Below are 15,081 nucleotides of genomic sequence, written 5' to 3'. Positions count from 1 at the left end.
GCTCAAAACAGGCTTTAAGGGCATAAAAATGCATTCGTAGTAGCGCATTTTTCGTAAAATTGCATTTTCGTAAAACCGCGACTTTGTAACATAGAAATAAGAAGGAAAACAGTCGGGACCACAACATTTTTTCGTAGTATACCGGTATTTCGTTAAATTGCGATTCGTAGCACCGCGAATGCACTGTATATATATATATATCAGTTAAAAAGACTAAAATGTCACTACTGATTTGTGAGACATGAAAACAGAGATTTGAGTATATATTGCAAATACTGAACCAGTACGAATGTGTAGTACAATTCGGGCTCGTATATAAAGCAGCACCGAAACTAATATTATTGGGTTAGTGGACTTGCTGTGGCATGTGCGAGTTCGTTTGAACTGCTAGGCGCTTTGCCGTAATTGGTCTGGTAAATTGTGGTGGTGATTCAGTTCGTATAAATTCTCTCTACTATATAATAATTTATAATGCGAACTTGTATCCTAGCGGATCTCACGTATGGGAAAGTCAACTGTTCTGAATATAATTATTTCCCTTAATGCAAACTATCTCTATATATTCAATGTATCCTCGAGATCCAGTTAACTTTCAGAGAGAGAAAATATAGCTTCTATGGTCCCAATCAGTTAAAAAGACTAAAATGTCACTACTGATTTGTGAGACATGAAAACAGAGATTTGAGTATATATATGCAAATATTGAACCAGTACGAATGTGTAGTACAATTCGGGCTCGTATATAAAGCAGCACCGAAACTAATCTTATTGGGTTAGTGGACTTGCTGTGGCATGTGCGAGTTCGTTTGTACTGCTAGGCACTTTGCCGTAATTGGTCTGGTAAATTGTGGTGGTGATTTAGTTCGTATAAATTCTCTCTACTATATATATAGCCATTCTTTTTTTTTAAAATGTTCAGACCTTCAACATGTTAAGTTGTGACTGCACAAACCTTGCCCTCAGCCATGTTCAAGATATCTTACTTGATTGTGTTCTCTTAAGGACATCTGTTCTTTTAAGTTCAAATGTACATGAACTTGTTAAACAGTAACACCTGGTGCCAAACCACTCAAAGATAATATTTCGTTCCAGTTAAACTTCAAGCTCACATTTCAATTAACTGTATTTAATTTTAAAAGCTAAGCTTATTACATTCAAAATAAATGCTTTAGTCAGGATCAAAGTATCGTACATTTATTATGTACTCTTTAATTAAACATTTGTTTTCTGTTAAATTGATTTTGACTAATGAAATTATTTGCTTCTTGTTAACATCCTTAACTTTTTGCCGGATATATTTTTTGCAATTCCTCACCACAAACCCTTTCGGCGGGGAATACCAATTCATCGAATTTGCTTGTTCTTACAACATGTACATTGAATAAATAATTGCTAAAATCTCCGAAGTTTGCTTCTTAATATTTTTATGAACAATTATGATATATTTTAGTTCCATGTTCAGAGGGCTATTATTTAACAAATCATCGCGAGTGCAAACCCTGTGATTATGGGTACTATCAAGATAACAAAGCACAAACAGAGTGTAAGAAATGTGACAATGACAAAACAACGTATCGGAAAGGTGTCCGTGATGCTCTTGAATGCAAAGGTTTGTATTTTTTTGTTTTAATAATTTCGGGATGGGGTCACTTAGAGTTGCCCTTGTCCCTCCATCTGTTAATCCATCAGCCAGTCAGATTTTATGTTGTGCATATCTTGAAAAGTATTTTACCCAGAGTTTTCAAACCTCAGAAGATTGTCATTCAGCATGTGAAGTTATGCACTTGGTGTTCTGTTTGGGATTTTAATCAACACATCCAGAATTATGGTCCTTGACTTAGATAAAGATACATGTGAAGTGCTTAAAAGTTTATGCAAAAAATATTTTTATATTATTACATGGAGGCATATACAATCCTAGGAATGAGAGGCACCAGTTTCCTATGTTGTTTATTAAAGTTTTTTGGCATAAACTGTTTTTGCACTATTCTTTATATACGTATCTACAAAACGTCACAAAAGCTAAAAATAAAATTACCTTTAAACACCTCATGAACTACTTGGTGAATCTTCATTACACTTGATCTATATAGCATCATTATAAGGTCCTCTCCTAGATTAGTTTAAATTGAGTCATCCGGCCTTTTTTAGCTCGACTTTCCGAAGAAAAAGTAGAGCTATTGCACTCGCCCCTGTGTCGGCGTCGGCGTCGCCGTTGGTTAAAGTTTTTGATAAAGTCAGATATCTCTGTTACTATCAAAGCTATTGACTTGAAACTTAAAATAGTTATTTACTATTAAATTCTACACCAGGAGAAACAATTCCCATAACTCTGATTAGAATTTTGACAGAGTTGTGCTCCTTTTTAACTTAGAATTTTCGGTTAAAATTTTTGATAAAGTCAAATATCTCTGTTACTATCAAAGCTATTGAAATAGTTATTTACTATCAAAGTATTCACCATGAGAAACAATCCCCATAACTCTAATTTGAATTGTGATACAGTGATGCCCTTTTTTGACTTAGAATTTTTTGTTGAAGTTTCTGTTTAAGTCAAATATCTATGTTACTATCAAAGCTATTGATTTGAAACTTAAAACAGTTATTAACTATCAAAGTGAAAACTTGGAGAACCAATCCCCATAACTTTGATTTGAATGTTGTCAGAGTTATGCCCCTTTTTTAGCTCACCAGAGTGAGCTATTGTGACCGGTCATTGTCCGGCGTCCGTCGGTGTGCGGTGTGCGTCGTGCGTCAACATTTGCCTTGTTAACACTCTAGAAGCCACATTTGTGACCCAATCTTAATGAAACTTGGTCAGAATGTTACCTTTAATAACATCTTGGACGGGTTCGATATTGGATCATCTGGGGTTAAAAACTAGGTCACCAGGTCAAATCAAAAGAAAAGCTTAGAGGTCACAATTTTAGCCCAATCTTAATGAAACTTTGTCAGAATATTCCCCTCAATAAAATCTTGGACGAGTTGGATATTGGGTCATCTGGGGTCAAAAACTAGGTCACCAGGTCAAATCAAAGGAAAAACTTGTTAACACTCTAGAGGTCACAGTGTTGGCCCAATCTTAGAGAAACTTGGTCAGAACGTTCCCCTCAATAAAATCTTGGACGAGTTTGATATTGGGTCATCTGGGGTCAAAAACTAGGTCACCAAGTCAAATCAAAGGAAAAGCTAGTTAACACTGTAGAGGCCACATTTATGACCCTAATTCATGAAACCTGGTCAGAATGTTGATCTTGATGATCTATAGGTCAAGTTCAAATCTGGGTCAGGTGGGGTCAAAAACTAGGTCACTAGGTCAAATCAAAGGAAAAGCTTGTTAACACTCTAGAGGTCACAATTTTGGCCCAATCTTAATGAAACTTGGTAAGAATCTTTGACGAGTTCGACATTGGGTTATCTGGGGTCAAAATCTAGGTCACCAGGTCAAATCAAAGGAAAAGCTTGTTAACACTCTAGAGGTCGCAATTTTGGACCAGTCTTCATGACACTTGGTCAGAATGTTCCCCTCAGTAAAATCTTGGACATATTCGATATTGCGTCATCTGGGGTCAAAAACTAGGTCACCAGGTCAAGTCAACGGAAAAGCTAGTTAACACTAGAGGCCACATTTATGACTTTATCTTAATGAAACTTGGTCAAAATGATGATCTTTATGATCTATAGGTCAAGTTCAAATCTTGGTCAGGTGGAGTCAAAAACTAGGTCACTAGATCAGATCCAAGGAAAAGCTTTTTAACACTCTAGAGGTCACAATTTTGGCATAATCTTAATGAAATTTGGTCAGAATCTTTCCCTTAATAAAATCTTAAAGTTGTTTGATATTGGGTCATCTGGGGTCAAAAACTAGGTCACCAGGTCAAATCAAAGGAAAAGCTTGTTAACACTCTAGAGGTCACAATTTTAGCCCAATCGTAATGAAACTTGGTCAGAATGTTACCCCCAATACAATTCTGGACGAGTTCGATATTGGGTCACCTGGGCTCAAAAGCTAGGTCACCAGGTCAGATCAAAGGAAAAGCTTGCTGACACTGTAGAAGCCACATTTATGATATATCTTCATGAATCTTGGTCAGAATGTTAATATTGATGGTTTCAAGGTCCAGTTTGAATCTGTGTCATGTAGGCTAAGAAACTAGGTCACCAGGTCAAATCAAAGGAAAAGCTAGTTAACACTGTAGAGGCCACAGTTATGATCATATCTTAATGAAACTTGGTCAGAATGTTGATCTTGATGATTTATAGGTCAAGTTTAAATCTGGGTCAGGTGGGGTCAAAAACTAGGTCACTAGGTCAGATCAAAGGAAAAGCTTGTTAACATTCTAGAGGTCACATTTATGACTGTATTTTCATGAAACTTAGTCAGAATGTTAATCTTGATAATCTTTAGGTCAAATTCGAATCTGGGTCATGTGGGGTCAAAACTTAGGTCACCGGGTCAAATCAAAGGAAAAGCTAGTTTACACTTTAGAGACCACATTTATGACCATATCTTAATGAGACTTGGTTAGAATGTTATTCTTGATGATCTTTAGGTCAATAGGTCAGGTGAGCGATACAGGGCCTTCATGGCCCTCTTGTAATTTAGAATGTTTGTTTAAAGTTTGATAAAGTTTTTACTGGCAAAGCTCTAATTTTGAGTCAAGCACTGAGAAAAGTCGAGCGTGCTGTCTTACGGACAGCTCCTGTTGATGTTTCCTAAAGCTAAAATAGAACTTTCTCTAAACTAATGGTGTGTTTTGCAAAACTTTAAGTACTTGAATCCTGTAATCATTCAAGATGAAGCATTTGTTCTTTATTTGTGATTAAGGTCAAGAGGTGCCAAAAGGTTGTTAGTCAGTTATATCATCTTGATAGCATAGATGTGTGTCACTTACTTTTTTCTTGGGGGACTGAGGTCGCAGGGCACCCAATTCTCCATTACATCCACAGTATTCTGATCGGTGATAGGCATATAGACAAAAATTGTACCAGAAAAATGTTCTGCTTCATTTGGGGTCACCTGGGTCCCAAGTTTGTGGAGCAAACTACTTCCTATTTTTTAAATGGTTATACCAGAATAATATTTCACTGACTGAAGGTTTAGATAGTATTGAGACTCTGCTGAGATGTAATTTGTTATGTGTCATTACAGCACGAGAATCGTTTACTCCCGGGATGTAATATTGAATTTTTAGTACCAGCTAAAACGTCAGAAACTGTTCTGTATGCATGGATTGGTATTATAGGTACTATTGAATTTTTTGTGCGTGTTTTGATGTTTTTCAGTGTACTGTCCACTTGGTTATGAAAAAAATGGCACTGATGAAGTCTGTCTTCCATGTAAAAGAGGGTTTTATAAAGATATTGTATGGGATGATAAGTTTGGATCTTGCAGACAGTGTCCAAGGGATACAACAGATATGATGGGAGCAATTTCAGTTGATAATTGTTCTATACGTATGTTTTAAACTCTTTATTGCTTTGTACATACGTGTTAAACTCTTCTATTGTAATTTCTCTATACATACTTCTTAACCTCTTCCATTGTATCTACTTTATGCGTACGTGTTTAACTGCCCTAAACAACAACAGAAAAGCAACAAAAATCACACCTCCTTTATTACAGCTCTATATGTACGTGTTAATCCCCTTTCATTATAATTGCAGTATATGTACCCGTTAAACTCATTCATTATAATTGCTCTGTGCAAAGCTGCTAAGTCGCCATATGACCTATAATGTGTCGGTGCGACGTTAATCCATTAAGATAAATTAATATCTTTTGGTAACTATTGTTTTCTTATTACATTGGACAGTAACTTCAAATTGACATAACTTGATAACATTATTTATGAAGTTGTCTGGTAGAAATAAAAAATAGCATGTTTTACATTGGATGTCATGGATGATATTGTGAAGTAAGTATTGCAGTATGCTTTAATACATTCCTTATTGTTGCCAAATTTTAGCTGTCTGCAGCAAAGGAGAGTATATAGATGAGGGTGTTTGTAAGCCTTGTCCTAAAGATTCTTACTCAGATGTTGAGCTACCAAATACAAAAACGACATGTATTACATGTGGAACATTGAGGGGAACATTAGTTGAAGGCTCAACATCAGATGAGTGCATGAGTAAGTCACATGTGTATGGTGTTGTATATTGTGTATATAAACTTTTCAACTGATGGATTTTATTTGTTGGTTTTTGTATGTAAGCTTTTTTGTCAAATACTATGATTTAATGGACAAATATTTTGCTCTATATTGAAATTGAAGGGTAGTTTCTTACAGAACAAAGCAATACCGCAAATGAAATTGGATTCTGAGTATTTTCTTAAATATTCTAGATTTCTCTTTACAGCCAATGTCTTTATAGATATGGATGGTTTACACTTAGTTGATCATGTATTTAATTAATTTTGTAGTGCAAGCATTTGCCTGAAATTAAGTTTTGTTTGTGCCATGTGGCGGCCGTAAAAAGTCTCCCCGTACATTCAGTCAGGGCTGTTATATTTCAATCTTCTCAGATCGTTCAGACTTTTATGTAGTCTTATTGGTACTGTTTAGTTTCTCAGCTTGAACATTTTGGCCTGGGTGGTTCAAATACTCCCGCTTTCATAGCTTTGGGTATTGTATAATCACCCCTTGGAAATGGTGCCTGCTTTTTAAGTTTGTCTTTTGTCATTTCCTATGATATGCAGGCTCCATAACGTCAGATCCCCTTTCTAAATTCCAGTTTGTTTAGTTCTGCTCATTGTTTTCTTGTTTAGGGCAAACCCGTTATTTTAACTGGGGACCATCCGCCGCTTTTCATGGAATTACATGCAAGTGTACCATTGGAGGTTCCATGTGCACTGCCGATGAACACTTCTGTGGATGTTGAGTTCTGCTCAACCCGGGGCTAGAGGGCGTGGACGGTAGCATGCATTTCCACTACCGTCAATGAACAGGTCCAAGGTCACACTTACAAGTTAAAGATTAACATGGGTATTTTTCTTGTCTGGTCCATAACTCTTTCATTTATCAAGGAATTTGAAAAATAATTTGAAACAAATAATAATCATATTGAGAATGTGTGTCGTGCTTATGACCCGGCTCTCTCAGGTCAAGTCAAGGTCACAAATGTATTTAACTTTACTATATAGTGGACGCAACTTGACCCCGATGGTTGACATATTATTATACATAATGAGGCACAACCTATTATTTAAGTATTATTGAAATTAAAAACGTTTCATCTCTTTGCATTCAGCAATTTAAAATTGTCGTAGATTTATCGCGATATAGATTTACTACAGTGGTGAAAGCACTTGAATTCAAATACTTGTTTTGTTAGCTCACTTGTCACGTAGTGACAGGGTGAGCTTTTGTGAATGCCCTTCGTCCGTCGTCCGTCCGTCCACAATTTCTTGTGAACACGATAGAGACCACACTTTGCAAGCAATTTTGATCAAACATGTATAAAACTTGTATTGGCATGATATCTCGGTTTCTTTCGAAAACTAGCCAGATCCCATCATGGGTTCTAGAGTTATTGCCCCCTCAAAGGCCCAGAATTTGCTATTGTGCGTGCGTCAACAATTTCTTGTCTGCACGATAGTGGTTTCATTCATGATTTTATTTTAATCAAACTTGCACACAACTTGTATCACCATAAGATTTTGATTCCTTTCTTGAACTGTTTAGATCCCATTCTAGATTCCAGAGTTATGGCCCCTGAAAGGGTCAGAATTAGCTATTTTGACCTTGTCTGCACGATAGCAGCTTCATGTATGATTTGATTTTAACCAACCTTGCACACAACTTGTATCACCACAAGATCTTGGTTCGTTTCTTGAACTGGCCAGATTCCTTTATTGGTTCCAGAGTGATGGCCCCTGAAAGGGCCAGAATTAGCTATTTTGACCTTGTCTGTGCAATAGCAGCTTCATTTATGATTGGAATTTAATCAAACTTGCACAAAACTTGTGTCACCATAAAAACTCGATTCCTTTCTTGAACCAGCCAGATCCCGTAATGGGTGCCAGAGTTATGGTCCCTGAAGGGCCAAAATTAGCTATTTTGACCTTGTCTGCACGATAGCAGATTCCTTTATGATTTGATTTTAACCAAACTTGCACACAACTTGTATCACCACAAGGTCCTGGTTCCTTTCTTGAACTGGCCAGATTCCAATATGGGTTCCAGAGTTATGGTCTCTGAAAGGACCAAAATTAGCTATTTTGACCTTGTCTGCACAATAGCAGCTTCATTTATGATTTAATTTTAACCAAACTTGCACACAACTTGTATCACCATAAGATCTCGATTCCTTTTTATACGCCTGAAGGGACGTATTATGTTATCGCCTCAGTGTCCGTCTGTCTGTCTGTCTGTTGGTTAGCATTTCTCTTCTGCTCTGTGACTCTTGAACCCCTTGAATGATTTCAAAGAAACCTGACACAAATGTTTACCTGATCGAAACGACGTGCAGGGCGCATGTTTCGGATGGCTCACTTCAAGTTCAAGGTAACACTTAGGGGTCAAAAGTCATATGACTTTGTGGAGTTTCCACTTTTTCCATTTTTGTTTTGTGTTTAAATTGCTCTACATATGCATTGCATTGCAGTGCTCTTGTTTTTATTTGGCAGATCATTCTTTTGTTCACTTACAATATTTTTTAATTACTTCCCTTTTATTTTACTAAAAATAGCTCATTTAGTAACTTTTATATTATTAGCCGTAGGGAAAAACCGAGACCACTTTTCTTTGGTACAACATGGATGGTACCTCCAATTTTTAGGTGTATTTTGACATATCTGTACCTTGTAAGATTGTTTTTTTCTTTTTGGTTAAATTTCTTCCCTTTGTTCTTCTTGTCCTTTGGACTTATGGCTATATAGAAAACTGATTTCAAAACAATTTTACACAAGCCTAGTGTTCCTTGGGTGACCCTCTACTATATTCCTTCAAATAATTTTGATTCAGCGAAAAACATGGCCCCAAGGGGTTTTGCTTATTTTCCCTATATGCCTATATAGAACTTTTAAAATCTTTTTGTCAGAAACTAGTGCTCCGTTTTCAAAATCATTTTACACAAATGTTTCTTGGGTGACTCTCTACCAAATTCCTTCAATAACTTTGATTCATTGAAAAAGTTGCCGCCTCGAGGAGGGGCTCATTTTCCCATATGGCTATACAGAAAACGTCTTGTATGAAACTACTGGCCCGATTTGAAAATAATCTTATTTGAAGCAACTTTAAGGAACTTTCAACTATATATTCTCAGAATCATTTTGATTGATCTTGATTATGATTTTTTGACCTTCTGGTCCATAAGTGCAATGATAACAGGTGAGCGATGTTACGTTATATATAGAGTTATAGGTTCGAGCCCTGTGGGGGATGTTTTTAATTTATTTTATCTCTTTCAGCTTTTGTCTGTTTTTAAAATTTTGCTATTTCATTTTTATTATATTTTGTGTTTTTATTTTTTTAATTTTATGTTTTATTCAAATGACAATAATGTATGGTAACGCTACGTATATACACCTAAGCACCCCTTATTTCTACATAGAAATAATCGATATGAATATCAGCCTAAGGTCAACCATCGCGGTCAAGTTGCGACTACTGTATATATGTATAAGATAAGTTTGCATAGAAAACAACATACATAACTAAATGCCATGCAGTAACAGTTGATTGTTAAACAAACAGACAGGTTATTAGTGGCAACGCACATCTATACTGTGTATATACATACATACGAATTGAACTATTTTTAACTTAATGCATAGTATTGTAAATATACATAAACGTGGTAATTTTCATGTTAAAACATGAAACACGGACATGAAATTTGATCTAAATCAAGGGTGTTTCGGGACTTTAGATAGAGCTTTAAATAAATGTAAATTTTAAATTATACTAATAGCTTCCTCCCTTGGTGCTCAGCATTAAGAGGATAGTGCTAGGACTGGTCAGCCCGGTGTCAGTATAATGTGACTGGATGGGGTATCATGCCACGTGTCTATGGTGTGATATTCCAGTGAGGCAGCTCTATAAAGTTGGGCATTGTGCTCACTGCTACAAGTAGACACCGTCGTTTATATGACTGAAAAATTGTTGAAAAAGACGTTAAACCCGAACACACACACACACACACACACACACACACACACACACACACACACACACAAATTTTAAATTACATAATATCTGCTAACAAAACCTCAAAAGAGCAAACACGCGGGCAGAAGTAGATGCTTTCTTTCCCTTCATATAAAACCTTAGTGCCAGATGAACAGACTATGAGCAACAAACTCTTATGTATTACATTCATATTTTACATTTCAACAAAAACTTGTTGCTCTAGAGACATTGCAGTTCTGTAACATTGTGTAATTACCTGTTCAACTTTATAATATTGTGTTAATCGTTCCGAGGGACATATTGTAATTCCCACGGTTTTACATTTCAATGTATTTTAGATTGTACTTAGGTTTTGAATTAGCTACACAGAAATAGCTAAAGCATCCAAATCAACGTAAAATATTATCTAGATTAATATCATGTGCACCGCGCATCTTTATAAAGAATGTCCTTATAAGCAGTACTACAATATTCCCTCTACAACATATCTGTCATATAGGATCAGCGTGTCTAACTGTAAAATAAAATGCATATCGTCGTTCCATATCTTACTATTGCGTAATATTGTTAAAAATGATCACAATTTTGTTTAAATCTTGAGAATTGAAAATATGGCGGTGCGGAAGATATCATTTGACGTGATTATTGCCACGCACTTACTGAAAATATAGAAGACGATTTTCAACAAAAGTCTTTAGTCTGTCCTCGTGATGTACAACTCACAAACTCGGGAAAGACAACACGAGTTCCAGTGAAAAAAATACACATATCTTCCAATTCCATGTAACAAATCTGGAAATTCCAGTTAGATCTGAAATCTGTCAACTAAATACAGTAAAAGTTATTAGACACGCAGTCATCAGCGGTGATAAATCAGTACCTGAAAAAGGAAACAAAAGCAACATTAGTGAAAACTACTTACCTGGTCTCACAGACTATCCAATGTCATATCAGCAGACTGTACCTGAAAAAAAAAGAAAACACATTAACTAAAGAATACAATATCAGACATGCTTATGGTGTAGACAAAAAAAATCTGAACTTTCAATTCAACAGAAACAAAAGATTTATAACCTCTTCAATAAATGGGAATCATTATTTCCAAAAGGTCCGCATAATCTTGGACATGCTACAGCCATCCGTCACAAAATCGAGCTAACAGAATATACCCCATTCAATGAGGCTTTTAGACGAGTCCCACCAGCAATTTACAATAAAGTTCGAGAACATCTTCAAGCAATGTTGAAAATCGTTGCAATACAAGAGTCAAATAGCCCTTGGTCCTCGAACTTAGTAATCATTAATAGGAAATATGGAACCATCCGATTTTGTATCGACTACAGAAAACTGAATGCCAGAACTAAGAAAGACGCATATCCTATTCCCAGAGTTGACGATACACTACATCTTTTGGCAGGCTCACAATACTTTTAAAAACTCGATTTAAAGTCTGGGTACTGGCAAGTCGAAATGGAAGAGTCAGATAAAGAGAAGACCACCTTTCAAGTTTGGGGAATTGGATTTTACAAATGCAATAGAATGCCATTTGGGCTACTTTCCAACGCGTCATGGAGTGATACATGGGTGACCTAAACTTGAGAGACTGCCTAATCTACCTGGACGACATAGAAATTTTCTCCAAGGATATAGAAACACACATCGATCGCGTAGATGCCGTATTTCAACTCTTGTCAACGAACAACTTGACAATAAATTCTTGGAAATGCCAGTTCTTCGAGGACAGAATTACTTACCTGGGTCATGTAGTTTCTAAACAAGGCATACAGACAGATTCAGGAAAGAATAAAATCGAAAATCTGTTAAAGAAGTGAGAAAATGTTTAGGATTCTATATTTTAGAAGATTCATCTAGGGATTTGTTGTCATTGTTTGAACATTGAACAACTTATTGACAACTGACAAACTATCTAAAAGAAAACCAAAAAGACAACAATTTGTGTTGGCAAAAGAACAACAATCAGCATTTGATGAACTGAAAGCCAAACTGATCAATCCACCAATTCTTGCATATGCCGATCAGGGTTGTGCCTAATTATTTTATAAAATAATTAATTAATTACAATTATTTTGGCAATCTTCTTAATTAAATTACAATTAATTACTTCGTTTTTGGGACAAGTAATTTATTAATTATAATTATTCAGGACAAGTAATTCATTATCATTAATGTTTTCATCTAATCCTGCCTTAAAATGTCCACTTGTATATTTCAGCAAAATAAAATGTTTCAAGGCAGCCAAGTTTATGGTGTGCCTTTAAGCAAACCAGACTAATAATGTATATCCTACAAGTTGGCCTGTGTATATGTAGTGAGACGACTGTATTCACTAAGAAATCACTCTTCATATTATATTGATACACAGTACTGGACATAACATTTTCCTGCTAACTTTTCAATACATGTAGATTGAAAAAAGGTCAGAGCAAATTACTATCAGATACATTATTTTCATCAATTATACAATATTTTCTAAAGAAAAATGCAAATGACAGCTTTTGTGTGGCAAACACAATTAAAATTATTACCCACCAGAAATTGTGTGTACCTTATAAAGCTGTAAGTGAGGAAAGAATACAAAAGGTGTTGACACCCTATTATTTACAGCACAATAGGTATAATACTACAACTATTACAGTGTGACATTTCACCTCAGCACTAATAGATGAGGCACAGTAATTAAGAATATTTAGATTTAATTGACAATTACGGGTCAAATCTGAGTTTGTAATTAATTATTAGTCCCCTACTGGTTGAAAACCAGTTTCGGGGACTATACGAGTGCGCTTTTCCGTCATTCCGTCCGTCCGTCTGTCCGTCCGTCCGCAATTTCGTGTCCGGTCCATAACTCTGTCATCCATTAAGGGATTTTAATATTACTTGGCACAAATGTTCCCCATGATGAGACGACGTGTCATGCGCAAAACACGGACCCTAGCTCAAAGGTCAAGGTCACAATTGGAGGTCAAATGTCAACAGAGCTTTTTTCCTGTCCGGTCCATAACTCTCCCTTGAAGGTATTTTACTGTTACTTGGCACAAATGTTCCCCATGATGAGATGACGTGTCATGCACAAATCCAGGACACCTAGCTCAAATCTCACAATTTGAGGTCAAAGGTCAACAGGGCTTTTTAGCTCGACTATACGAAATATAAGGAGAGCTATCCTACTCGCCCTGGCGTCGGCGTCGGCGTCTTTCCGCGTCCCCACCTTGGTTAAAGTTTTGGTGCACTTTCTCTTTTTTCAACTTATTTCTGTAATTACTTGATGGATTTAATTCAAACTTAAAATACTTATTCCTCATCATCATCCACTTCATCTGACATAAGGGCCATAACTCTGGCACCAATATTTCAAAAATTATCCCCCTTTTCACTTAGATTTTCAGGTTAAAGTTTTGATGCACTTTTACTCTATCTCTGTAATTTCTGAATGGATTTGATTCAAACTTAAAATAGTTGTTCAACATCATCACCCACATCATACGACACAAGGTGCATAACTCTGGCACCATTTTTTCATGAATTATGCCCCCTTTTTACTTAGAATTTCAGGTTAAAGTTTTGGTGCACTTTCACTCTACCTTTGTTATTACTGAATGGATTTGATTCAAACTTAAAATAGTTGTTCAGCATCATCACCCACATCATATGACACAAGATGCATAACTCTGGCACAATTTTTCATGAATTATTCCACTTTTTACTTAGAATTTCAGGTTAAAGTTTAATGCACTTTCACTCTACCTCTGTTATTACTAAATAGATCTGATTCAAACTTAAACAATTGTTCAACATCATTACCCTTATCATATGACACAAGGTGCATAACTCTGGGACCATTTTTTCATGAATTATTTCCCCTTTTAACTTAGAATTTTAGGTTAAAGATTTGATGCACTTTCACTCTACCTCTGTTATTACTGAATGGATTTGATTCAAACTTAAAATAGTTTTTCAACATCATCACCCACACCATATGACACAAGGTGCATAGCTCTGGCACCAATTTTTCATTAATTATTCCCCCTTTTTACTTAGAATTTTAGGTTAAAGTTTTGATGCACTTTGACTCTGTCTCTGTTATTACTGAATGGATTTGATACTCTTATCATATGACACAAGGTGCATAACTCTGGGACCAATTTTTCATGAATTATTTCCCCTTTTACTTAGAATTTTAGGTTAAAGTTTTGATGCACTTTCACTCTATCTCTGTTATTACTGAATGGATTTGATTCAAACTTAAAATAGTTGTTCAACATCATCACCCACACTATATGACACAAGCTGCATAACTCTGGCACCAATATTTAATGAATTACGCCCCTTTTGCTTAGGACATACTTATATAGTGTTTTGGTACATTTAACTTTACCTCTCTTATTACTTTAAGCTGATATTTTTTACATAGACTCAGGCTATTGTGCAATATCTTCATCCACAATTGGAGTCATTAAACACTCCAGTGACAGCTCTAGTTTCCTCAGATGTGCCCAGTTTCACTATCCAGCATCGAAATAGTCGAGCACGCTGTCTCCTGTGACAGCTCTTGTTTCTTGTCCGGTCCATAACTCCCCCATCCATGAAGGGATTTTAATATTACTTGGCACAAATGTACCTCATAATAAGACAATGTGTCATGCACAACTTTCAGACCCCTAGCTCAAAGATCAAGGACACACTTAGCAGTCAAATGTTAACATAGCATGAACAGTGTCTGTTTCGTGTCCGGTCCATAACTCTGACATTTATAAAGGGATTTTAATATAACTTGGCACAAGTGTTCCCCATGATGAGTCGACGTGTCGTGCGCAATCCCGGAACCCTAGCTCAAAGGTCAAGGTCACAATTGGGGGTCAACTGAGTTTTTTTCCTATCCCGTCCATAACTCTGCCATCCATGAAGGGATTTTAATATTACTTGGCAC

At 36.1% G+C, this 15,081-nt stretch overlaps 1 protein-coding gene across 4 annotated transcripts in view; it reads left to right on the top strand.

Moving 5' to 3' along the window:
• The window catches only part of LOC123564875 (uncharacterized), a 531,225-nt gene that overhangs the window by 470,140 nt on the left and 46,004 nt on the right, over positions 1–15,081 (top strand). For all 4 annotated transcript variants that reach the window (XR_008369995.1, XM_053537514.1, XM_053537515.1 and 1 more), the window contains 3 exons: positions 1,451–1,609; positions 5,287–5,457; positions 5,970–6,131. Coding sequence is in view for 3 of the 4 variants with exons in the window: in XM_053537514.1 (XP_053393489.1) it covers positions 1,451–1,609; positions 5,287–5,457; positions 5,970–6,131 (492 nt within the window). In the remaining variant the exon portion in view is untranslated. The remainder of the gene's footprint in view (positions 1–1,450; positions 1,610–5,286; positions 5,458–5,969; positions 6,132–15,081) is intronic.

This window comes from Mercenaria mercenaria, chromosome 2, assembly GCF_021730395.1.
Source record: "Mercenaria mercenaria strain notata chromosome 2, MADL_Memer_1, whole genome shotgun sequence".
Classification (NCBI taxonomy): domain Eukaryota; kingdom Metazoa; phylum Mollusca; class Bivalvia; order Venerida; family Veneridae; genus Mercenaria; species Mercenaria mercenaria.
The sequence above is the reverse complement of the archived record's forward strand: the minus strand, read 5'-3'. Positions and strand labels throughout refer to the sequence as shown.